The 25,652-nt window shown below is 40.2% G+C and overlaps 1 protein-coding gene across 1 annotated transcript in view; it reads right to left on the reverse strand.

Annotated features, from left to right (window-relative positions):
- The window catches only part of LOC121077618 (ankyrin repeat and KH domain-containing protein 1-like), a 119,608-nt gene that overhangs the window by 36,484 nt on the left and 57,472 nt on the right, over positions 1 to 25,652 (reverse strand). The window contains 6 exon segments of the mRNA XM_040572954.1: positions 1,739 to 2,482; positions 12,044 to 12,146; positions 12,817 to 12,960; positions 13,134 to 13,261; positions 14,525 to 14,612; positions 21,749 to 21,808. Of these exon segments, the coding sequence (XP_040428888.1) occupies positions 1,739 to 2,482; positions 12,044 to 12,146; positions 12,817 to 12,960; positions 13,134 to 13,261; positions 14,525 to 14,612; positions 21,749 to 21,808 (1,267 nt within the window).

A 25,652-nucleotide genomic window follows, 5' to 3' on the forward strand; every position in this document is an offset into this window, starting at 1 on the left:
ACAAAATTAGTAGAGCTGACTCAGCTGACTATAGCAATTTTTTGGTCTGTGTGCACTGAGTATTTTGAATATAATGCACAGCTGCTGACCTTTAAGAGGTATATACTACACGGTTTTGTGCCAGATGTTAAACTCAGCACAGTAACTATTTCAAAGATTAAGTTCTTGTTGGTTGTTTTGCATTATACATTCAAAATTTCCTCCTTGCACACTGCAGTTTCAAATCTTGAGTAACGCTTTGAGAACAATCCAATTGCATTTTTGCTTTCAAGTTAGCTGAGTATATTGAAGAACAGCTGATACTCAAAAAAACACAAGAAGATTTCTTTGAATTAAAACTACATAGCCGAAGGCAGCTGATACAAAACACCACAGCTATTCAATCTACTGTGGTTTCCAGTGAAGGCTGCGAAGTTGTAGTTAGCCTTGACATGCATGAGCTCAATTATGGCAATTACCATTCTGAAAGTTCACAGAAACTGCTAGCAAGTCTTACCACACATTTCTAAAACCTTGAAATGAACTTCAGAGGAGAAAGCAGTGACTATGAAGAGGGAAAAAAAAAGAAGACAGGAAAATAAGGGCTTAAGGGCAGACAAGGTGCAAAGAGAAGTTGAACAACACTGAATTTAAAAAAAATACTGACCAATCAACATTGGTTATGCCCTGCATACATTTTAAACTAAAAAATGGTAGATTTAGATTAGATAATTAGAAAGAAATGCTTCACTCAGAGAGTGGTGAGGCACTGGCACAGGCTGCCCTGAGAAGCTGTGGATGCCCCATCCCTGTAAGCATTTAAGGCCAGGTTGGATGGGGCTCTGAGCAACTTGGTCTGGTGGGAGATGTCCCTGATCATGACAGGGTGGGGGTGAAATTAGATGATTCTTAAGGCCCCTTCCAATCCGAACTTTTCTGTGATTCTATTCCTCCAGCAGTAAACACAAATCCTAGTAAAACATACGAAATGAAGTCAACAAAAATGATACCGATTTTTTCCACAATGGGACTCACACAACGCAATGTGTGGGACCTTCTATTCTGCTCCATATAGTTATTAACAAATGGAAGGGTGCTTTGCTTTTTTTCTTTTCATCGAGATAACGGGACTTTTTTTGCCATGTTATATCTAATAAGCAGATATTCCTGTGTAATGATCACAGTTTAGAATGTACTCTGAAAACACAAGCCATTACAGAACTAAATGGTTGTGCATGGACTCCAGATTGCGTTCAAACTGTAGCAACATTTCCAGCAGAATGGAGAGGGATACATTTGTCAATACAAGTGACAATAATTTGTATTTTTCTAGAGATGACCAGTACACTAAATATATCCACTGTGGTATAAGCCTATATGGAAAATTCTACAGAAGACAAAAAAAGCTGTCACATTCTCAGGTTTCCTAGTGGGCACTACAAGTAACTCATGATTAGGCTTTTTAAAGTAGTTTTAAAGTAGCACAGGAAAAAAAAAAGGCCAAAAGGTCTAAAAAAAAAAAAACAAAACAAAACAGGTCACCAGTACAGGATGGTTTGTGGTTTGGAAAAAATTTTTTTTAAAAAAAGTCTCACATTAGAATTGGAAGTCACTGTTAAAATTAATAGATTAATCAGGAACTTTATGCATGAGCAAGTACTCCCAAACTGGAAAAGCCCAAGATATTTTTGGAGGGAAGGAGAGAAAGGGAAACTGAGCACACAAATTAATGCAAAAAGAGGTATATTTCTTAACCCACCTGCTATTAGGTCATCAAGAGTGTCGGTAAGCGTCTGTGCTGGAGTGGCAACCATTAATCCGTCTGGTTCTTGAACTAACAGTCCCTGCCCAGCAATTTGCTGCTGCTGTCCTATATTCTGCTGATTACCTATTGCTTTCTGAAGTTCAAGAGACTCTGTCCCATTATAGCCTAAATTACCAGAAAAATTACATTGCAGTGCTGGCAAAGGCTGGATAGGGACAAAATCTATTTGTTCAGCAGGTGGTGGTGACTGTTGTTGCTCATCATCTTTTGACAAAATTGTGTCAACCTGAGGTAACCCTGAAAAGTTATCCTCTGGCAGACCCTTATCAGCTTCCACTTCTGGGAAGACCCCTGTAAGTGGGCACTGCTGCTGCAGGGGAAGTGGTGTGTCTGTCTGACCTTTGGTCTCCAAATATTCTTTGGTAAACTGCTGTTGTGTTTTCATCTGCAACTGCCTTTCCACCTTCTGTAGCTCCTTCAATATTTTCTTCTTCTTCTGTACTTGTTCTTCTCTGTTCTTTTTAAGTTCTTCAATCTTATCTTTATTTAAAGGTTCACCTTGAATTAATTCCAATGATTTAAGTTGTGCTTTTTCAATAGCACTAATTCTCTGTCCAAGTTCATTCAGCTTGCCTTCAGTCTCTTCTACTATGCATTCCAAAGGCTGGTATGGGTGAAAAGGTGGCAGTAGGTCCTTATCTGCTACCTGCAGGGAACTTGACTTCTGCTTGGATGCACCTAAGCACATGAAAAATGTTTGAAAAAATGCCATGCTGAAGATACCCCATACCTCCCCTCTCACCCACCAAAAAAATAAAAATAAAAATAAATAAATAAAAATCTTTACAACTAACACTGCACATCTGTCAAATCATAAAAAGGTAAACCCTACACTCCACATTAAGACAGAAAGGACAAAGCAAATGCTGGAGTTTTAAATATTGATCCTAATGCACCCTTGAACACCACTATTTTAATCTTAAGGAATAAGGAACCTTTATGATTTCTGATACCCATGACAATGCATCTTGGAAGGGAAATCAGCAAGAGCAAAGCAATTTAAATAATTTACTAAGTTCTCAAAATTGTTTGGGCGTGCAGAGCAAATTAAACTATTTTCTAGAAGCTAATTCCAACAGCAAGGTTGCAAGCAAAAGTACTCTATATTTGAGAGAACAAAAGTACTCTCTATATAGTACTGTATATTTGAGAGAAAACTCTACAGTAAGATCAGTATTTTGTCGATCACTATACATGGTTTATCCAAATGCTATAGCATTCTACCTTTACATTACAAAAGAATCCTGCCAGTGCAAGCTCAATGTATACAAACATATTTTCAAGCTTTGGCACCCCTTTAACAGTTCTGAGAGAAAATTAACATCTTGCTTGCCTCCCTCTCTCTGGTAACAAATTAGCGATTCTGCTCACTATTAAGACTTGAAAATCTTCAATCCACGAAGAGACACTATGCCTGAGCACAGCTTCTGGGAAAGCTCACAACGCACTGCCTTCAAGCAGCACAGCTGCTGTCCTGAAAGCCACGTGCGAAAGCTTCAGTCAGTTCTTGCTAATACGAATCTATTAAGTGCTTAAATTTTAATTATTACTTCAGTTAAAGAAATTCTAATGACAAACGTAAAAGGTTTTAGCTTGATCAAATTTTCTGCAGTAACACTCATTTACCATATCTAAGCAGCAATATGTGTAGCTTTAAAGAAAGAAACAGAACTTGAACACTTAAAAAGCACTCATACGTCTCAGCATTAAAAAGGGAATTAAAATTATGCACAGTTTCAGCTGTGGATTAATTAAGCTACCTGAACATAACGCAATTAAGTGAAAGTTTGGATGGTAGAACTAAATTCTATATAAGCCACTAGCTCTGGAAGGTTTAAGTTCCCTAAAACACTAATTTATTTCTCTCTGGGTCTTCCTTCACCAAAATATTAATTTACAAGTGATTTCATTTCACACTGCAGTCAAAACGGGAGACATACACACTGAGCTTCCAGATTATTATTTTTTTAAGGTATTAATTCAAGAAGCAAACAAGCGTGAGAATTTTCTCTTAATAAGAGGAAAAAAAAGTAAGAGTTGAACCAACTCTATGCTGAATGCCTTCACCGAAAAGATTCTCTGGACTGAAAACAAAGCCTAACTGAATTTAAAGGAAGCAACAAAAATGTTAATAGTCCCAGGAAATATACTACCATACCCACAAACTGTATGTATGTTCAGTACCAAAACTGTAGGTACATCAAGACAGACACCCTTAACCAAGCTTCTTCTCTAGCTTAGCTACTTTATATCACTGCCATATACTGAAAGATCAGTACTTCCAGCTGAACTCCTACTCAAAACATTTCTGCTATTTTGTCTTTAAGTTCCAAGCCAATTTCTGTGAAAAGAAGAGTGAACTTGATCAAAGTTTAGTAATAACTTCCTTTGTACTGGCTAGTATACTACTGGATCCTTAGCTCAAGGCTGTTATAACCTGTTGGCTAGTTGACTTTGTAGCATATTTAAGGTCTACAGTTACCCTTTCATTTTAAAAATTGTGAATTAACTCATACAGTTAAAATATAATTTAAGTTTTGGAGACCACGATTGAAAATGTATTTATTCACCAAAAATCTGTAAAATGTTTTTCTACATCTTTGTTAGAAATCAGTAAAACACAAGTCCGTTGGTGCTTTGAAACTAAGCTGCTCTTCTGCAAGTTCTGCTAATTAGCAGAAACATTTTAGTAAACATAATTTAAGATGCAGCTAAGACAGGAACACTTCATGCTGCTCTGTTTATTTCCGTTCCTAAGAGTACTATACCATCTTCATCATATCACAAAGCATTCTCATGACTTTGGACAGTTCTGGACAGCCTCCATCACTCCATAGGAAAGAAAAATTGCAGTTCAGAAAGCCCTCAAATAATAAATTATCAACAATGTCCCCCCTCAACTAATTACCACCTGGGGAGAAAACAAGCCTGGTTGTCATAGGAAAAGTTTTCTAAGAACACAGGAGAAACTACAGAGACAAAGTAGGCTTGTATAAAGAAAGATCTGATGTTTCTAGTCTAGTCTGTACTGATTAAAGAGGAAAAGGCTGGTCTCACAATGGGAATCAGATGGCCCAAACAGTGCCTCAGATTTGGAATTAGCACTGAAAATTCAGAAAGTTTCTGAAAACAGAACTTAGAAAAATTAGTACAGCCCACAGCATGCTACAGCACAAAGTGTATGCAAATATGGACACAGTACAAATGAAGAGCTAGGCTCTGAAATTCCAAAAAAGATGCAGAGATGTACTTCAATCACCTTCTAATTGATTAGAAGGGGTGCTTTATAGGCACTAAATCACTCTTTCTATGCCAGAAAACAGCTGCCAGCTATAATCTTGGGGATAATGGAAGAGGATGAGGAATAGGAAGAAAGATTTGCTAAACCTTCACATCCTAACAACCAGTTCAAAACAGAGCTGGAAAAGACACTATTGGTAGCTTAAAAATTGTAAGCGCTATAGTATATTATATAGTATATTAGTACTTGAAAGCAGGTGTTTCCTGCCTTTATTGAGATCTTTTCTGTATTACAATATCCTGGAAAAAAAAAAGGTGCCCATTTTAGTAAATAATTGTGAACAAGACACTACTTTATAATTTCACTTTCGAAAGTAGGGCTTAAAATTTCAGGCACAGGCCAGACCATAATTATTTCAACTTGTATTTTTATTTACCTTTTCAGTGGGTTGTAAATCTAGACAACCAACCTACTACGAAATTAAACCTAGCAATACCAAGGAGTCTATCTAGTCCTTAAAGCAGCTGTTTTGGCCACTTGTTTTGTACCCAGAAGACTGAAGACTGAGGTCCAGTGAATGCCTAGATGTAGCTAGACAAACATCACACGCTACCAGGTAATCAAGGTTACAGGAAAGAATTGTTCATTTGACAGAAAATCCAGGGTGGTTATGGGCATGCCAGGAAAGCAGTGGAGGAAGGAAATGATCCTTTCCTAATTTATTCTGTCAATAGCAGTACCAATACATTTATAGCACACATTTATTTGCAGAACCTATTTTGCTTCCCATACTTCCACAGGTTCTGCATCCTAACTTCATCAATACAGCTTTTACCATCATTCCTGCAGAGTCACCACTTTACTTTTTGCCTCACACACTTCTCCCATGAACGTTTTCAGCCATTTTTCACCAAACATACGCTACCCAAGTACAAGTTGCATACAAGTTCAGCTTCCCATCATTTTCTCTGAATTCTTATTCACTTACAGGAAATATGAAGTATAAGTTCTCTACTTTGATCTACTGTACTTATCCCAGTACACTGTAGATAATCTCTTGAGTACCTAAATTGATTCGGAATAATCCGTCCATCCAGATCAGCATGCCCCAAATATCATACCCGAACTCTTGAGCATCCAATAATATGCAGTGGAGAACACCAATACCAGTTCTTTTTTAAAACTGATTTCTGGCATAAAGTGACATTTAAAGGTGCTAGATGCTCTGAGCAAGACTGAAGAAAGGTAACTTTCATATTTATAGTTCTCGGCTCTCCTAAGCAATTAAAATCTTCTAGTTTAAATTTGCTTTCACACATTTACTCTCCACAGGGTTGCTGCCTGTGAACAAATAAGATACCATATTTCATCCCTAGTGCTTAAGATTCTCTAGGAAACTGCTCTTCTAGTCCTGCCATCTAATCTATAGGGTATCTTGTTTTCCCAATAAAGTAGTAGATTTTATGTCCTTTCACAACTAACAGAGTAGCACAGGTGAAGTGCTACCTATCCCAGATGAACCTACCTAAAACAAGCTACCTTATTGGCCTCCAATGACTTTGTTACTGGATGTACCATGTAGATTTGCTAACATCCAGCAGTAGCGCAGACAGGGACTTCTGCTGTCTTCTGCAAGTCACTACAAGGAAGTGTCCAGGAAGCCTGACATAGGTATGCAACTTCCTTATATAAACAAAGGCTAATGTGGATCTTGCTCTGAAAGCACCACTAATAAATTGGCAAAGACAGACATTCTGATGAAGTGCTTCAGAGCAAGCAACCAAAGTTTAATCATTATTTTATTAGGTTTGTTTTTTATAATCCATTATGCTCTTCAGGAAGGTTCTGTCAATGCAACTGCTATTCTTGCATTTCAGATTAGAGGTTTTCATCTCGGTCACCACTAGCAATAGTTTTACTTTACTTTTTACTAGATTAAATTCTGGGACTTGTTGACAGCTCCTTAATTTCCAGAGTTGTTAAATGAAAACGAGTGGATGCAAATCCAAACAGCTAAATTCCAGAAGATTTTTCTGGCATACAGAAATGATTGCATGAAAAAAACAACTGTGAAACACATTTGTACACTTAAAGACATCCTCTCCACTGGAATCAATACCCAGTATATACACCCGTATTAATCAGCATGTCATCCTGACAGCTAATATTGCCTAGAATTTACGAAAACAAAACCAACCAACCAACCACACAGCCAGACTCAGCTTGTTCTTCCCTTCACAAAAGGCAGGCACCGGGAAGCATAAATCCATAGAAAAGGATTTCAGTGATGAGTGCTTTGTTACAGCTTTTTTCGTCTACTGTTATTCTGGCACATCAGAGTGAAATCAGGCGTTTTTTTTTTTTAATTGAAGGTTAAAGCTAGACTTGCAGTCTCCAATTAAAATTTACCAGTTTCAACAGGAATAGGATGAGCTCAATGTTGAATTTTCAAGAACATTATGTATTTAACTATAATTAATATCAGTAAGAAATTCAGCTGTAAAGACACAGGGAAACAGTCAATCCACATACACAAAATATTAATCGGGCTAACTGGACGACGAAAAAATAATCTACTTTTCCCCCAAAAATTCATCTGCTCCACTGTTTTACTGCATACTTAACTCTTCTTTAAGAGCAGGATGATTCATGGAGGACTGAAAGTTCAGATGAGTTTGTATTCCACTACATTCCTCTTGCAAGCCACGTAGTATTTCTGCCAATCTTTATCGCTTCTGCAACTGTTTCTACAGAAAACTTGCAGGAATTAGGTTCAATGATTACACGGCTTTGATTACACAGGTTTTTTTCCAGGGGCTTGATGGAATCTAACTGGAAAACTGCTAAGATGTGACTAAATTAGTAGGTGGCAGGCAGGCAACAGAAGCTTTCAAAGATTGGAATTTCACAAAACGTCATGAAAATAATTTCGATACACTTGTGATCATGTGGATCTACGCCTGTCTCGTTTAAATCATCTGCCTGCAACTAAAGAGTCACATAGAAGAGTGAGTACGTACGTCTATTGAGAAAGCATTAGTTAAGTTAGCAAAAAGGCACAGATTGCTTTCTTGAGATTAAAAAAATACTGTCTAGAATTATCCACCTTTGTAGGCATATTAGACTTTGGGATCTCTCAACTAAGTCACACAATGCATCAAGTTCTTTACCAGTACATAACTCAGTATTTAAGCAAAGTAGTAAGATATTTGACTAAAAAACATATATTTAGTTTGTAGCTAAGTAGAAGTTTTTGTTTGCTTTTCTTTCTCCAAGCCATTAGATTGTTAGTAAGACTTAGCATGATGATACAGAGAAAACAGCATATTAAAGGTCTCACTTAAAAAGCTTAAAAATCCCCCAAATCCATTTACTTTAAGGGGATTCTTATCTCCTTCCCCTGGGATCAAAGGCAGATGTGAACAGCAGTTGTGAATAACAAGTCTGTAAGTTCTGTTGAATTCTTAATACATAACCAAGCTCTCCAAATAAGAAACACTGAAAGTTACTGTCAACTTAAAAACAATAGTGAAGACGTGGAATGACAGCATGTTGAAATTTTAAGCACTCAATTAAGGCCAATTAGTTAATTTATAACCAAGATTTCAGATCAGTTATGAAATAAATATTGAAAAAAATAGGATGACTGATATCTCCATCTTCAAAAAACAAACTTAAATCTGCATGTTTAAAAAAGCCTTACATCAGTTCAAATATTTTGAATACGAAAACACTACTACTGCTTACCATGAACTCCCTAAGCATCCCCATATTTCACTAGTGTGATTACTTTCAATAATGTTCTAAAAGCTTGCTGTGAAAGACTAAGCCAGCGCAGAATCATAGACACGCTGGGAGCTGTGGATCCCACTATTTAACATTAGATTGAGTTTACAAGATATACAATACTATCATTGTCAACAATATTACACAGACTAGTTTCTTGAAGCAACTTGACAGCATTCTTTTCAACCATTTCACATACTGGAAATGGTCCACATTTAGGTGAAAAAGAGAATTGTTTTTAAAAGTGCACCTAAAGTTACAAAAGCAGCCTGATGGTGTTCACAACTTACATTAAGTGGAATTGACAGTTCACATGGCCCATGTGAAGTCAAAACATTAAGTTTCTTAACATCACTGCTTATTTCCAAGGGAGCGAGCCTGAAGAGCAACCTTTCTTAACTGGCAAAGAATTAAGCCAGCTAGGCTCAGACAGTGGGAGGAGAAATGGTTTCTAAAAGGGTTCTTTCTTAAGTCATGCACTTGGAGTCACTGTGCCTTGCAAGACGTCTATCTTTCCAGTGCCAGAGCTTTACAGCAAGAGGGAGAAAATGTATTCACCCTGGCTGGAGAGCTGGCTGGTGCTGGAAGCAAATTCCGTGCCAGCTGGGCTGAGAGCACAGAGCTGCCCCAGCATACTCTAGGGAACCAGATGCAGGGACACTTGAAGCTGCACATCTGCCACTGTGCTTCACTACCCACTCAGTGAGGACAACTAACAGCAGAAGATACCTGCTCATCCTTCAGCTGCAGAAATACTGCAGCTCATTTTTCCAGCTGAAAGACCATCCTTGTTCAGCTGCATCAGAATTACTGCTGAGTAATTCTGACTGCATTCAAGTGAGGGAAGCAACAAATACAAAACAAGGACACAAACTTCTGCCTTTTCACACAAAAGCACAAAACTACACTGTGATTTCACTTTTACATGGACAAGCTAGACACGTTAGAACTATACTAATAACAATCTTATATGAGTTAAATTACGAGTCAAGTTCTCTTCAGTCCCACGAACTAATTCTGCTGCTTCTTTCATTTGTTTTTCTTCATCTCTTTATGAGGTTACGACATTTGCACAGTGCCTCTGTCTCTGTATATTCACTGTCAGCTCTGAAATGTTTTTTTTCCGTTGCCAAAATCAAAATTAAATAATTTGCCAAAACATTTATTCCATGGCAATAATCCTACAAGCCTTCTCACTATAGTAAGAATAATTTCATTCACAATTAAACCATAAATTCTTCAAAAGTTTCACAGCATATTTGACTTATAACAACACACAAGTGCATTCTAGTTTTACACTTTAGGAAATGAGTTGTTACTACTGCATTTGTTGCAAAAGTAATACAGACCCCTAAAACAGACTGAGATGAGGTAAAAAAGGCTAGGTGTTCCTCTCCTTCCTCCCAGTAGTCAAGAATTTATGCAAAAGACTTAGGAGCTTATTTGTAACTGCAGGCAAGAAATTTCTTCAAAAAAATCATTACACAAGAACTTGAGACTGTTCTGTCTGTCCCATCCCCATCCCTGTCTCCCCCTCCCCCCCAATAATATGTCTTTCTTCATTTGCACCCTCTTTCACTCCTCATTTGCCAACTCTAACAATGAAGTCTGCCATATTAAAGCCACGTGCATGTCAGAAGTTAGAGACAGTGTTCTCTGCTGAATTTTGGTTCTTATCACAGTTAGAATAACAGAGTGGTATCTTTATAACGACCACACAGTTTTAATGACAAAAATGTTTTCTCCCCCTAAACATTTTAGATATACCAGAACTTTACACACACAGTTTTCAGTAATGTTTCATTAACCCAATGACACTTCAGATCACTACTTTTCAGATGTAACACATCACAGATTAGTTTTGCTGACACACATGAAGCATACCGTGAAACATCAAGAACCCTCAGTACCAGTTTCAGCAACACAGTATTGCTAAAAACATGCCTAAAACATGAACTGACATTTCCTATAAGTTTTCTTTTTAAATGGGATCTATTTCTTAAACTATATCAACTTTCTGCATCTCACTATTTGATTAAATAATATCTGACTTTAAACTTATAACTTTAGTCTTCTGACAGACGATCAACTGCTCTCATTAATTCCCATGCATCACAAACTGCATTTCCAGAACACTAGCTTACCCATTGGTATCAAAAGTTATTTAAGGGAAAGCATGTTACGCTAGCAGATAATTTTCACTGCGTTATCTAGACCAGAAGTTGTACATTCTTTTCATTTTTTGGCACTTTTGGTACTAATTCTTATGAAATATGAAGTAGCAGATGTTGCACATCCTACAAAAAATATACAGTAACTGTATTTTAGAAGTTACATGGCATGCATAGAGAGAATCAAGGTCACACACTTAAAAACCATTAGGTATACAATATTTTTCTTAATTCATTTGTGCCCCTGGCATTTTTAGTTTGTTTTAGCATTGAACACTTCAAGAATAAACAAATTAAATGAAGCTATCTGACAGAGCTTTGTATACCATGATATCTAATCTCTCCCTCCTCCAAACCAAAACTCATTAAGTAAATTGCTAGAAGTTGTAACTTTCCACTTGACAATCTGCTTCTCTTCCTGAGCTTACTTAACAGAAGTGAAGAATTTGTAACTCCATCCACAGCCGAAAATCAAACGCTAAATTTGCTATTTAATGACTGCAAATAATTTTAACCAGTCAGCTTAACCATGTTCAAAGCAAAAACCCTGATGTTAGTTACTTACAAGGGTACTGTTATTAATAGAAGAAAAATTGTCCTCCTGTAAGTAGATCTACATTGGCATTTTATGATGCCAAAATGCTCGCACTGCTACTTTAAAAAAAGAAATAAGTTGATATTAACAAATTTGTGGAAATAGCAACTATTCTAGACAACCAATGTACAAAATTCAAAAGTTAACACCATACATAGCGTTTATTAACGTTTTTATCAGTCTGGACTATGGCAGTTACTCAAGTCACTTTCTTCCAAAAACTTAGGATAAGCATGCCCAGTAACCAGTGTTACTATACTGTCGTAAATAAGAAAATTAGCAAAAACTATACACTACATAAAATACTTTTATATTTAAGTCCTACCTTCGTTACAGGTGTTCAGAAATTGATGGAGTGGACTATACTATGTATAAGCACTCAGAAAAGGTTCCCTAGCCTAACAGTTTCCAAACTGCATGTATTCTCCAAAGAGCTACATACTAACCTTTCACCACTCCCACGAGAGGTGGCGAGTTCTCTTGAGGGGTTCTGTCAGGTTCCTGGGGAGGTACAACCATAGCAAGTGTATGCACTGGTACACGAGGAACCTTAAAATAAAGTCACAGACACACAGTCAGATAAAAAAAAAACTCTCAAACTGACCCAGTCGTGAGGCATTGACGTGAAGGTATGTTTCTACAGAAGACCTCCATTCTACTCTTCCCAAACTGTCTATGCCCTGCTATCTGTTGGCATGACCACTCTCATTCATCTTATTGTGGATTTTATGTCAGTTAGCTGTATTAGTCATTACAAAAATTCTGGACAGTGTAAGCTGGAAAGCTGTTTACATCTTTAGGCTTTTAAATCAACGAACTGTGCTGGAAAGATACCTCTCCAACAACTTGGAGAATAATAAATTTATACAGCATAATTTCTTTTATATAACAATCAGAATCAGCAGGGACATTTGAGAGGCGCTGTCATTAATGGTTTAGAGCTGTAGAAACAAAATACTAAGCAACCAAGAAAATGATACACTTTTAAGATGCTAGGTCTGGGACTATCCCATTTCCTGGGAGAAGAAAATGGGAAAAAGTTCATGTACTGCAGACAATACCAATCAACTTTCTTACTCTGCTATTTTCAAATGTATACTTTTTTTTCCCCTCCTTTCCACTCTGTTTGCATCTAAAGTTGCTTGAGAAGTTAGGTACAAAGGAAGTGTTTCCTTGCAACATTTATTGTGTTATTTTTTAAAAATTTCTTATACCTTACCTGAGACTGATCCTGAGATGGAGGTGTGAGCTGAGACAAGTCTGCTGCAGGAACTGACAAAACATTGTTTGGGTAATCCAGCAAGTAAGAAACAACATTTGTATGTCCTCCTTTGGCAGCTTCAATGAGCATTGTTGAGCCATCCTGAATTGAGATTTTGGAAATAAAAAGCCAGAAGATGAATTCTGCTCCCTGGTATAGAACATCAGATACGATGTTTAATTTAAAATTGCACATTCACTACTTCATTAAATCAATTATGTAGTTCTTTTGATACATGAAATAACCATGATAAATAAATCGTTTCAAGTGAATACCTTGAGTCGATGAGTAGGATCTGCACCATGAGCCAGAAGGAGCTCAACAACTGCCAAGTGGCCTCCTGCACATGCCAGAGACACCACTGTGTGGTCATTATTAGCTGTAGCCCTATTAACGTTGGCACCTGTAAAGAGAACATCTCAGAATCAAACACAAGGACTTTTTTAAAGTACCAACAAATACTGGAGTATTTTCTGGAATAAGAAGATTTGTCTTTTAATCATCCAAATTCATACATATTTTAGGGACAAGAGCAAGAGATTTTGAATAAACTGATGGCTTGTATACAGAATTGTCATCATCTCACAAAGCAGAAATATAGGGTTTTTTTGTTTGTTTTCCCCCCAAGGGGAGTGTGGGTATGCTTTCTTCCCCTTTTTTGTGAAAATGAAAATTTTTGTCATAATTCAAAACTATTTCTTAATCTATACTATGGAGTAGAAAAAATAACTACCAAATATTTTGAGATTTGCTGCATCATAATCATAGAATATCCCAAGTTGGAAGGGACCCATGAGGATCATTGAGTCCAATGCCTGACACCACACAGGTCTACCCAAAATTATAGACCATGTGACTAAGTGCACAGTCCAAACGCTTCTTAAACTCCAATAGGCTTGGTGCAGTGACCATTTCCCTGGGGAGCCTGTTCCAGTGCGTGACAACCCTCTTGGTGAAGAACCTCCTCCTGATGTCTAGCCTGAACCTCCCCTGCCTCAGCTTGACACCATTCCCTTGGGTCCTATCACTGGTGATTAAGGAGAATAGATCAGCACCTGCCCCTCCACTCCCCCTCGTGAGGAAGCTGTAGACTGTGATGAGGTCTCCCCTCAGCCTCCTCTTTTCCAGGCTGAACAGGCCAAGTGACCTCAGCCGCTCCTCATACATCTTCCCCTCTAGGCCCTTCACCACCTTCGTTGCCCTCCTCTGGACACTCTCCAACAGTTTTACATCCTTTTTGTACTGTGGTGCCCAGAACTGCTCACAGTACTCAAGGTGAGGCCGCAACAGCGCAGAGTAGAGCGGGACAATCACTTCCCTCGACCGACTGGCGGTGCCGTGCTTGGTGCGCCCCAGGATGCGGTTGGCCCTCCTGGCTGCCAGGGCACACTGCTGGCTCATATTTAGCTTGCTGTCAACCACAACCCCCAGATCCCTCTCTGCGGGGCTGCTCTCCAGCGTCTCGTCGCCCAGTCTGTACGTATAGCCAGGGTTGCCCCGACCCAGGTGCAGGAGCCGGTGCATAAACCAAAAAAATTCAAGAAACCCTTAACAGCTTGACAAGCACTCACGTATACGTAAGATTATGTTAGAAGACAGATCACAAATGCAGAATGTAACTGGTACTTTAAGCTCAAAAAAATAGTTATTTAAACTAATATTTTACCTTTGCTAATAAGGAATTGCACAGTACATAAATGACCAGCCCGTGCAGCCTTCATTAGTGGAGTTCTTCCGCCCTCAGATTCATGCTCCTGTTGTAAAAGAGAAATAACAGAAGTTGCATAAATGGGCAAAAACTTTAACATTGTTTCAGCTCTTGAACCACCCAGTGATGGGACTGGAATTATCAGTCTCTGAAGAAGATCCACATATCTTCTTTACTGACTGGAATTAATTTTCATCATTTTGTCATCAAGATCACAGCCATACTGTCAGTCATACAAGAAAGTCTCCCAATTTCTATACCCATTTTTATTTTAGCATTCAAATGCATAACACACTTGAGAATAGTAACATCTCATTTCCTCCTTGCGGGCCAATAAATATTTCACGCGTATCAACCAACACTGTGAAGCATACACATAACTGATATGCAGCAGTTCTGAGAGCTGTCACATGCTGCACATGAGACTTTTAGAACTGAAGTAACTTCAAAAGTGCAGAAAACATTTTTAAGACACATTGAAGAGGATCAAGGAGACAATTGCCCTTTTTTCCCTTTTTTTTTTTTTTTTTTTTTAATTTTGGATGGGTAAATATCCTTCACCGCAGGTCACAAGTCTCTGAATAAAAGTACTGGAAAATAAACCATGAAGACAACAAAAGGATGAATTCAGCATCACAGATGAACAGATGACAAAATAACAAAAGAGAAAGGAACAACAGGAATGATTTTCTGATTTAAAAAGTTTCTGACAACTGGAAAGATGTGGCTGAATAGAATTATGTTAGAGAAGTTAGACATAGAAAGCCTGCCTGTTCTGTAGACATAATTACTGCTACAAAGAATGCTGACTAACACACATCAACTATCCCACAGCAACAAGGGGAAAGAACATCCTCCTCCTGAGTGTTTTTATTTGCACTCTTCATATTCAGTCTAAACAATAACACAACAAGAACAATAGGATTTGTATTTTTATTTTTTAAATTAAGAATCTAGGAGGCCATGCTCTAAGTACACTATTTAATCATGGAATTGCAAGTATATCCGACTGTGAAAGCTAACATTTAGTACTGACAGGGAATGATACGATTTACAAACGTAAAAGCACAAGAACACATTTGATCAAACTAATTAACTCCTTCCCTTAGCTTCAATATTCCTGAAAACTATGTATATATCTTGACACATTGCTTGCTTTGGTTGCAAGCCTGCATCTTAAGTTAGCTTTCTGTTCACACACTTCATAGAATCATAAAGAAAAGCCCAAGCTGGAAGGGACCTTTTTTCATCACCAGATCCAACCTTCCAGGGGAAAAGGGAGCCTGGATGCGATTATGCAGCAGCCTGTCCAGCTACATCTTGAACACCTCCAGTGATGGGGATTCTACCACATCCCTGGGGAGGTTGTGCCCATGACTGATTGTTCTCGCTGTAGAACGTTTCTCTTACATCAAGACTAAACTCCTCCCAGCACAACTTGCACCCACTGCCCCTGGTCTTCTACATGTGTCTCCTTGTGAAGAGAGGGCCTCCTTTCTCTTTGCAGCCACACTTGAAGTACTGGAGTCCTGCAGCGAGGTCCCTCAGAGCCTACTTTTCTCCAGGGTGAAGAGAAGCAACTCCTTCAGTCTTTTTTCATTCGGCAGGTTCTCCAGCCCTTTGGTCATCTTGGTGGCCCTCCTTTGGACCCTTTCCAGTCTGTTCATGTCTTTTTGGAGTTGTGGGGACCAGAACTGGACACAGTACTCCAGGTGCAGCCTGGCAAGTGCTGAGTAGAGTGAGATGATCACATCTCTATGGCTGCTAGTAATGGCCTTGAACATGCAGCCCAGGATCCAATTTGCCTTCCTTGCTTCAGCGCTGTATTGCTGACTCACGTCCAGCTTGTTGACCACCAGGAACCCCCCAGTCCCTTTCAGCAGGGCTGCATCCTAGCCACAAAGCTCCTAGCCCGTACGGGGCTCTTTGGTTATGTTGTCACAGTTAAAGGACCTTGGACTTGCCATGTTAAACTTCATACAGTTCTTCCTTGCCCACTCTTCCAATGCAAGTCTCTCTCTAAGATGGTTTTCCTTTCTGAGATGTCCACCCCACCACACAGTTTAGTATCATCCGCAAAGTTGGTGAGGATGTTTCCAATCCCATTGTTAAGATTTATGATGATATGAAAAGTGTGGGGCCCAGTATTAATCCCTGAGGGATCCAACTTATGACATGCTGCCCGTCTGAGTAAAAATCTTTGAACACCGTCCTGTCAGCCAATTTCTTACCCACCTCACAGACCAGTGTATGTCTACAGAAGATTTCTTTTTTGTTGTTGTAGAAAAATCAGGTTAGTCAGGCATGATTTGCCTTTTGTAAAGTCATGTGGGCTTCTCCCAGTCACCTGATTCATTTGGTTTGTAATAGTTTCTAGTTGGACTTGTTCCATTACTTTCCCAGGGACTGAATTAAGATTAATGGGCTTGTAGTTTCCTGGGTTCTCTTTTGGGCCATTCTTGTAGACAGGTATAACATTTGCCCTCTTCCAGTCATCAGGGACATGCCCTGATCTCACTAACTTTCCAAATATTATAGACAGTGGCCTTGCAACAACATCAGACATTTCTGTAAACATCCTGGGGTGGATTCTGCCTGGGTCCATAAATTTATGTGGGTTGAGCCCCTGAGGCTGCAGACCAGCTCTTCCCCCACTACATGCATTGTAGCTCCTCAATCCTGTGATCTGGGGTCCTACTTTGCTGCTAAAAAACAGAGACAAAGAAGCTATTGAGAACCTCTGCCTTGTGAACGTTATTTGCAGACCTTTGTCTTTCCTGTGCTTCTGCTTACATATCTGAAGAACTCTTTTGTGTTGTTCTCGACATCTTTGGCCAACTTCAGTTCTAGCTGAGCCTTAGCCTTCCTGACTGCACCTCTGCATACCCTACAAAGGTTCTTGTAATCATCAACAGCTACTTGGCTGAATTGCCTTTCCACTTGAGGAAGAAATATCTAGACTTGATCTTATATTGGAGACTGATCCCACACAGGTAGTACAAACCAATCCTTTGACATCACGAAGGCAACACTACCCTTCTATGCACTTCATTCTTGCCACCTGCGTAAGAAATGTTTGCTATTACATATATATATATAACATGCAGGCAGACAGGAAGCCTTACAGGCTTGCTACTTAAATCACTTTTTATTTTTTCATCATTAGATTATACTACCAGGCCAAATCACTGCTTAACTATCAGTAAATATATGCATGCTTTTAGATCGTCTGCATGTCAAATATTTACAGGACATGTAAAAGTAATTGTTAGTATGTTTCCCTATGACATGCAAGGATTAGTAGCATACTCACGAGAGCTCTGGTATTTGGCATAGCTTTTTATTCCTCAGCTACTGCCAATACATTATAAAAAGCCAGATACTGCTGTTTGTTTTATGCACAATAAAACCCCAGAACTACAGACGAACCATTCACAAAACAGCTATGAATGCAGAGAACTATTAAATAACACTTCACTGACTGAACAGGTCCCGAACATTACTGCCTAAACAATTAAATAGACATTTCAAAATCCACACTGATGTAACAGCAAACATAGCAAAAAGCAAAATTTATTTGAGCTCATCTTGATTAAATTCAAGACAGTGAAAGACCATTCTTTATTGCATTCAAATGTAATATTTCAGAGAACTAGCAATTAGGTACCACTATTTGCAACAAATTCTCCATTCCTAGTATACTTCACTGCTGAAGTCTTAAACACGGATGTCAGAAGGCTTCATGATTTAAAAGCAATGAAGTTATTCTACCCAGTTTGACCAACTGTCACTTCACTGAGTAGGCAGAACTTGATCCTCAGCTTTTATATACTTCAGGTACTCACAGTATCATTCACATCACCAGTCCAGCCAAGCTAAACCATTTGCATGCCTACCCGCCGTATACCTTCAAAAGTTACAGCATTTTAATAGTACTTTTCTTATCAGAAGATAGAAATGCTTATTTTAATCTTAAATTAATTCCGTGATTTCAGCATTGTTTAGCCTTCATAAAGGCTAACAGATTAGTATCAACTCAAGCTTTAATGACAAACATCTAGAACAAGACAAAATAAGAAGGCACACTACACTTGTCTACTTGCTTCCTTTATTTCACCTGAAGTGACCATAAATTTAAAAGATTTCTTTGAAGCTGTAGTAGATACTTGATCAATATCAGGACAGAGAACACTGAAGTGATCCAACAGCAACCCCCATCTACTTTGCAACGCATGTACATTTGCTAATACAAGGAAGATGTGTAAGTATTCATTTTATAAGGACAAAAAGTAGCAAAGAACTCATCTCTGAGACAATTTCCCCTGCTATCCACACTGGAGGAATTACCACAATATTCTACTTTCTCTCTTCACTGCCCAAATCCTGAGGAATACTGTAATTAGCATATTGTAAAAAGGTATAAAGAACACCTAATGCCAGCATTGACCAGAAAAGCTATTCTCTGCATGATGCACTCTCCTGCTAATTCCTGTCTGAATTGAAGTAATGCCCAAGTGCAATTTTCTGTAGGTTTGCGTACCAGATAAGGAAGGGAGGGGAAAATGAGAGAACTCCCCAACTCAGGTACAACTCTATATTATTTAAGTCCCAGTGAAAAAGGTGCAAAACCAAGATGAGAGTCCAGTTAGTAGTAAGTATGCTCTTTCAAGTAGTGATTTGTCTAGGAGGAGAAGAGCAAAAGCTATGCCATCGCAAGTATTTTACAACAATCATTGATAATATTTCTTACTCTTGATTTCATGTCCTCAGTCTTAGATACTTTCAAGATTAGCTACAAAATAAAAATAAATAATACCATAACTACTCTTAAAACTTTTTTTTATTATTAACTATTCTCTTTGGTTTGCAAGTATTATTCACTGAGATATTTTTCACAAGTTTGTTTCCAATGTTGTATGCTGTTTAAGAGTTCTAGAACAAAATCTGAATTTTTTGAGTGAAGGTGTAGTGGTTTCACCCAGCTGGACAGCTGAGCTCCACCACAACCATTCTCACTCCCCCTCCTCAAAGGGAAAGGGGTAGAAAATATAAGGAAAAGGGCTCAAGAGTTGAGATAAGGACAGGGAGATCACTCAACAACTGTCAGGACGGGCAAAGCAGACTCAGAGTAGGGAGATAAATTTATTGCCTATTACTAACAAACTATAGAAGTGAGAAACAAAGAAATCAAGCTAAAAATCACCTTCCCCCTATCCACCCTCTTCCACCTCCTCTTCCCAAATGGCACATAGGAAGGGGGAATGGGGGTTGCGGTCAGTCTACAGCACTTCACCTACACTGCTCCTTCACAGTCACCTCTTCCCCTGCTCCAACATGGGGCATCCCACGGGATGCCGTCCTTCCCAAACTGAGCCTGCGTGGGCTTCCCACAGGCAGCAGCTCTTCAAGAACTGCTCCAGATATGGGTCCCTATTACAGGGTCCATCTGTCAGAAGCAAACTGCTCCAACATGGGTCCCCCATGGGCGGCAGCTCCCACCAGTCCTGTGTGGACTCCTCTCCACAGGCTGCAGCTCTGGCGGGGATTCTCCACAGGCCACAGCCTCCCCCAGGCCACATCCACCTGGCTCCACTGTGGGCTCCTCCACTGGCTGCAGCGTGGAGATCTGCTCTGCTGTGGTACTCCATGGGCTGCAGGGGGACAGCCTGCTCCACCAGGGGCCTCTCCACAGGCTGCAGTGGAACTTCAGCTCCAGCACCTGGAGCACCTCTCCCCCTCCTTCTTTACTGACCTTGGTTTCTGCAGGGCTGTTTCTTACTCCTCTCACTCTCTCCCAACTGCTATTGTACAGCAGTTATTTTTTCCTTTTCTTAAATATGTTCTCACTGAGGTGCAAACAAAACTTCAGCACAAGAAAGATGTGGACCTGTTAGAGCGAGTCCAGAGGAGGGCTACAAAGATGATCAGAGGGCTGGAGCATCTCTTCTATGAAGAGAGGCTGAGAGAGCTGGGCATGGCTCAGACCAGAAAAGAGAAGGCTTTGGGGAGACCTCATTGAGACCTTTCAGTACTTTAAGAGGTCTTATAAAAAAGATGGAGAAAGACACTTTACTCGGGTAGATAATGACAGGACTAGTGGGAATGGTCTTAAACCAAAGGAGGACAGATTTAGACTAGACATTAGGAAGAAATTCTTCACTGTAAGGGTAGTGAGGCACTGGAAGAGTTTGTCAAGAGAAGTTGTGGATGCCCCATCCCTGGAAGTGTTCAAGGGCAAGCTGGATAGGGCCCTGGCCAACCTGATCTAGTGGGTGGCATCCCTGCCTATGGCAGGGGGGTTGGAGTTGGATGATCTTTAAGGTCCCTTCCAACCCTAGCCGTTCTATGACTATCACTAACATTGCTTATTGGCTCGGCTCTGAGCAGCGGCAGGCCCCTTTGGAGCCGACTGAAGCTGGCCCTTACCTAACATGGGGCAGCTTCTGGATTCTTCTCACAGAGGCCGCTCCTGCAGCCCACCGCTACCAAAACCTTGCCACGTAAACCCACTATGAAAGGTCCAACTGCTCTCCTCAACTCTTTAACAAGCCTCTCCAGTCCACAACAATGTTCAGTTCCTCAGCGAATACTGTCAACTCTTAAGTTGATATTTAACAACTCGGGTCTAAATTTGTTATTCTAAACAAAATGATTTACACAAGATTTCTTATGACAGCCAACAAGTAATACTGTTCTTAATGCTATACCACTTGCTAGTTTTCAAGATTGAACTGCTATCAAAAGATACGGTATGCTAGCAGTCACCAACCTAATTGTCCCAGACAACTTTCCCAAGATACATGGCCAACCAGAATTTCAGAGGCACCTAAGAACATAACTAGGCCTCTGGTTTAGAGTAAATACCTGAAAAGGGAAAACCTTACAGGAAACCATAAATACACCAAAAAGTTTAACGTAACTATTAGTGTTAATAGGCTCAATGAGATAACCTGCAGCATGTGTGAACGTTGAGATGCTTTTTTCTTTAAAAATAGGGTTTCAGAAAACCCAAAAGAAGGGAAAATACAGGACAAAGAAGGCATTTCTAGTCTACACAACAAGTCTCTTCTGAAGGATTTTTGAAGAAATTTAAGTGCTTTAAAGCCATGCTCATCTTCAGCATGTATCCTGAGGCTGCGTATCCTGAGGCTGCAGCTTACAAGCATCAAAGGCCAACCTCACCTGATGCTTGCCCGTCTCTATGCCCTCCAAAATAGTCTTCTTTAAGTCCTCCTGCTTGTCCTGCGGAAGGAAAGAGAAGAACTCACGTCTCTTGTTCTACACATAAATGTCATCCTTGGTCATGAAGACCTGGAAAGTGAATTTAAATGGATCAGATCCACCAACTGAATGTTCTGCTTTACTGGAATTGCACCAACAAAACACAATGGTAAAACCAAGCAACGCAGCTCTCACCAGTTAAGATTCCTACTACAACCCATTCAGGTTCATGAAGATAGCACAAAGGTTATACACAGCATCTGATTAAATATAAGATGACCTTTTATTCCCTACTGGCAAAACAAAGTATTTCATTGTACTTTACACCATCCAGAGATTGCAAAAACAGCATCAAAAAGGTGTTAACTACAAAAATTAGCTTCCCATGTCCTTACTGCCTTTTGCTTTATTTGTAGAAGATTGAGGGCCAAATCTAAAGAGACTTAAAATTCCTGATATTCCACTGATGCTTGAAGAAGCAATATAGAAAAACATTACAACTCGAAACCCTCACTCTAACAGCAACTTAGTTGTTAGATTCCATTATAGATCTCTGTTATAGTTTCGTTCAAATTCTTTTTAAATATCGTCTACTTTCGTAGGTGTTCGAAAACTGCCTTACGCATCATGCCTTGATGATCTTAGGCCTAAATCCAACCTAAATGATTCTATGCTGCAAACATGTAGTGTGTCATGCACATAAAGGACAGTGAGTTTTGAATTAAGGGTTCATATTAGTGTGAGGGATGTTAATCAGGTGGAATCACAGGCTGAAGTCTTCAGATGTGCCTCATTAAGTCATTCATATACTTCACAAAAGCAAGCAAATTTCAAATGCTTACATTAACAAGAAAAGATGTAGACCTGCAAAACCTATTTTACTACAGATTTTCACAGGCCAACTTTGTTCCTTTCAAGACATAAAAGACAAATACCTTAAAGAACTCCATTAGAAAAGCATCAAAATAATTGGTAACAAGTCAGGACATAAACAATTAGCCACAAGAAGACAAAGTCATCAAAATACCATACATGAGCAAACAGCTCTGCACAAGACAAAGATATAAAATGACATTTGTCACTTCTAGTATAACATCCCACTACAGAGTTTTAAGGGAAAACCGACCATATCCAAGGAACATTAATCATAAGCATCATTTACTTTTTGTTCTCCTGGTTCTTATAAAGCCACTGTGCTTAATGAATCCAGCAAAGCCTTCAGAATCATAGAATCATTCAGGTTGAAAAAGACCTTTAAGACCATTTAGTCCAACCTTTAACCTAGTACTGAGAAGTCTACCACTAAACCATGCTATCGAGTTCTACACCTACAGGTTTCTTGAAGACCTCCAGGGATGGCATCTCAACCATTTCCCTGAGCAGCCTCTTCCAATGCTGCACAACCCTTTCCGTAAAGGAATTTCTCCTAATATCCAACCTAAACCTCCCCTGGTGCAACTTCAGGCCATTTCCCCTCATCACTTGGTGCTTGGTTCCTCGACTGAATTACATGTTTAATACCTATGTCAGAGAGTCAGTCCCTGGAAAGCAAGACCTCTCATTTTCTGCTTGCAGGAACACCATCATTTTTGTGCTGAGATATAGTGGTAATAATTGCTCAGTTCAAACAAGACTTCACTGGGAATTAGAATAACTTCCTTGAACTTCAGCTCATGATTCTATCTGAAGATTGATAAAGCCTCAACTGGACACAAACAACACACAAATCAGTTCAGAACATGAGCTGCATAACTTTAGCAAAGTCCAAGGATTTCAGTTGTCAGTGAGCACAATACAGGAAGCTGCCTGACAGAAACATCTTCTGCCCTCTGTTATGTGACTAACGCAGCCCAAAAGAGGTTCCTCCTCAGAGCTGCAGCCTTGAAGTCTCCACTTCAAATTCTGTTCAGACCTGACCACCTAGCAAATGAGAAAAGACAATACAGGTAAATACAGCCAGTATTTATAGCTCCTTTAATTCAAGCACATTTGGGGAAGAAGTATGATCAACTTTCCTCAATCTAGAATCAGAGAAAAAAATCTCAAAAAACTGTGCTCCTTGTCTTCGTGGTCTGAAAGTAAACAGTATGCAGACAGCGCACAAAACAAAGCAACAACAAAATTCAGCATTGACCACACCTTTACTGATAACCACAGAATTGTAGGGGTTGGAAGGGACCTCAAGAGATCACCGGGTCCAACCCCCCTGCCAAAGCAGGTTCCCTAGAGCAGGTTGCCCAGGTAGGCCTCCAGACGGGTCTCAAATATCTCCAGAGAAGGAGACTCCACAGCCTCCCTGTGCAGCCTGTTCCAGTACTCCGTCACCCTCACCGTGAAGAAGTTATTTCGTATGTTGGTGCGGAACTTCCTGTGCTCCATTTTGTGGCCATTGCCCCTTGTCCTGTCCCCACAAACCACTGAAAAGAGGTTGGCCAAATCCCTCTGTCTCCCACACCTCAGGTATTTGTAAACATTGATGAGATCCCCTCTCAGTCTTCTCTTCTCGAGGCTGAACAGACCCAGGTCTCTCAGCCTTTCCCCATAGGGGAGATGCTCCAGGCCCCGTATCATCTTTGCGGCCCTCTGCTGGACTCTTTCCAGGCGATCCCTGTCTTTTTTGTACCAGGGAGCCCAGAACTGGACGCAGTACTCCAGGTGAGGCCTGACCGGGGCAGAGCAGAGGGGGAAGATCACCTCCCTTGACCTGCTGGCCACGCTCCTCTTAATGCACCCCAGGATCCCATTGGCCCTCTTGGCCACCAGGGCACGCTGCTGGCTCATGGCCAACCTGTCGTCCACCAGGACCCCCAGGTCCTTTTCTCCGCAGAGCTCCTCTCCAGCAGCTCATCCCCCAGCCTGTATTGATACCTGCGGTTGTTCCTTCCCAGGTGCAGGACTCTACACTTGCTCTTGTTAAGCCTCGTTTGGTTTCTTCCTGCCCAGCTCTCCAGCCTGTCCAGGTCTCGCTGAATGGCAGCGCAGCCTTCTGGCGTGTCAGCCACTCCTCCCAGCTTTGTGTCATCGGCGTACTTGCTGAGGGCGGACACTATTCCCTCATCAAGGTTGTCGATGAAGATGTTGAACAAGACCAGACCCAGCACCAACCCCTGGGGAACACTGCTTGTCACAGGTCTCCAACTGGACTCGGCGCCGCCGATCACCACCCTCTGAGCTCGGCCAGTCCGCCAGTTCTCAACCCACCTAACTGTCCACTCCTCTATCCCACGCTTTCTCAGCTTTGCTACCAGGATGTCGTGGGAGACAGTATCAAAAGTCTTACTAAAGCCAAGGTAGATGACATCCACTGCTCTCCCCCATCTACCCAGCTGGTGATGCCATCATAGAAGGCAACGAGGTTGGTCGAGCACAATTTCCCCTTGGTGAATCCATGCTGACTACTCCTTATAACCTTCTTATTTTCCAATTGCTTGGAGATGGCATCCAGAACAAGCTGTTCCAACACCTTTCCAGGGACAGAGGTGAGACTGACTGGCCTGTAGTTTCCCGGGTAAATAAATAAATAAATCAGGGCTAAGTAAATAGTTTCCCAGGTAAATAGATAAATAAAACAGGGCTAGGAAACAGGTTCAGGCATGGGATCTCTGACCTTTCACACTGTTTATTCCTTAACAGCCTCCCTGGCACAGTTCTGGCCCTGTCCAGAATCATGGGAACAAAGGGCACCAGAAACTGTTCCCAACAGGCAGCATGGATAACACAACATCAAGTTCGTCTCCACTGATCTCAGAGGCCTTGCACACCCTGACGAACTTCAAGACCTCATCCCACATGCAGGGGCGTTTAGTGCATAGTCCCAGTATTGTGTTAAACAAACACCACTCTGGTGGACTGCAACATAGCCCAT

This window comes from Cygnus olor, chromosome 14, assembly GCF_009769625.2.
Source record: "Cygnus olor isolate bCygOlo1 chromosome 14, bCygOlo1.pri.v2, whole genome shotgun sequence".
In the NCBI taxonomy this organism is placed as follows: domain Eukaryota; kingdom Metazoa; phylum Chordata; class Aves; order Anseriformes; family Anatidae; genus Cygnus; species Cygnus olor.